Source organism: Sinocyclocheilus rhinocerous, unplaced genomic scaffold (genome assembly GCF_001515625.1).
Source record: "Sinocyclocheilus rhinocerous isolate Xijiao unplaced genomic scaffold, SAMN03320098_v1.1 C35112920, whole genome shotgun sequence".
Taxonomy (NCBI): domain Eukaryota; kingdom Metazoa; phylum Chordata; class Actinopteri; order Cypriniformes; family Cyprinidae; genus Sinocyclocheilus; species Sinocyclocheilus rhinocerous.
Genome location: NW_015739553.1, coordinates 1 through 380, shown reverse-complemented (window position 1 = coordinate 380; position 380 = coordinate 1). Strand labels below are relative to the sequence as shown.

The window sequence follows — 380 nt, the reverse complement described above, 5'->3', positions numbered from 1 at the left end:
TTCTCCATTGTGCAGGCGACTGGGTAGATCTCCTGCGAGGGAGGCATCTGCTGGATCTCCTCAAAGATCTGGTGCTGAAGTTTCTCCAGCTGCTCCAGGCTGCTCTTCAGCTCCTGCAGTTCCTCTCCGTGTCTGTAAAGAGATGTGATCTCCGGCCAGAGGCTGCGCACTGGCCAGTCCATTCCCATGAATGAGCTGAGGGAAGGCTGGAATCCATGCAGGCTCAACATTTTCAGTGGCTTTTGTGGTCTAGTTTTGCTCCTCAGTCGAGTTGTCTCTCTGGTGGAGTCGTAAGGCTTTTAGATTTGACTCCAGTTCTGTGAGTCTCTTAGCTTTATACTGTGTGTTCAGCAGCACCAGCAAGTTCATGAACTTTCCAG

The 380-nt window shown here is 51.3% G+C and overlaps 1 protein-coding gene across 1 annotated transcript; it reads right to left on the bottom strand.

The window, feature by feature from the left end:
• Positions 1-8: 8 nt before the first annotated feature.
• LOC107734712 (heat shock protein 30-like) lies at positions 9-275 on the bottom strand (the record flags this gene model as incomplete). Its single annotated transcript, XM_016546666.1, has 1 exon — positions 9-275. A coding segment is annotated over exon 1 (222 nt), but the record flags the coding sequence as incomplete, so codon positions are not given.
• Between the last annotated feature and the right edge of the window lie 105 nt (positions 276-380).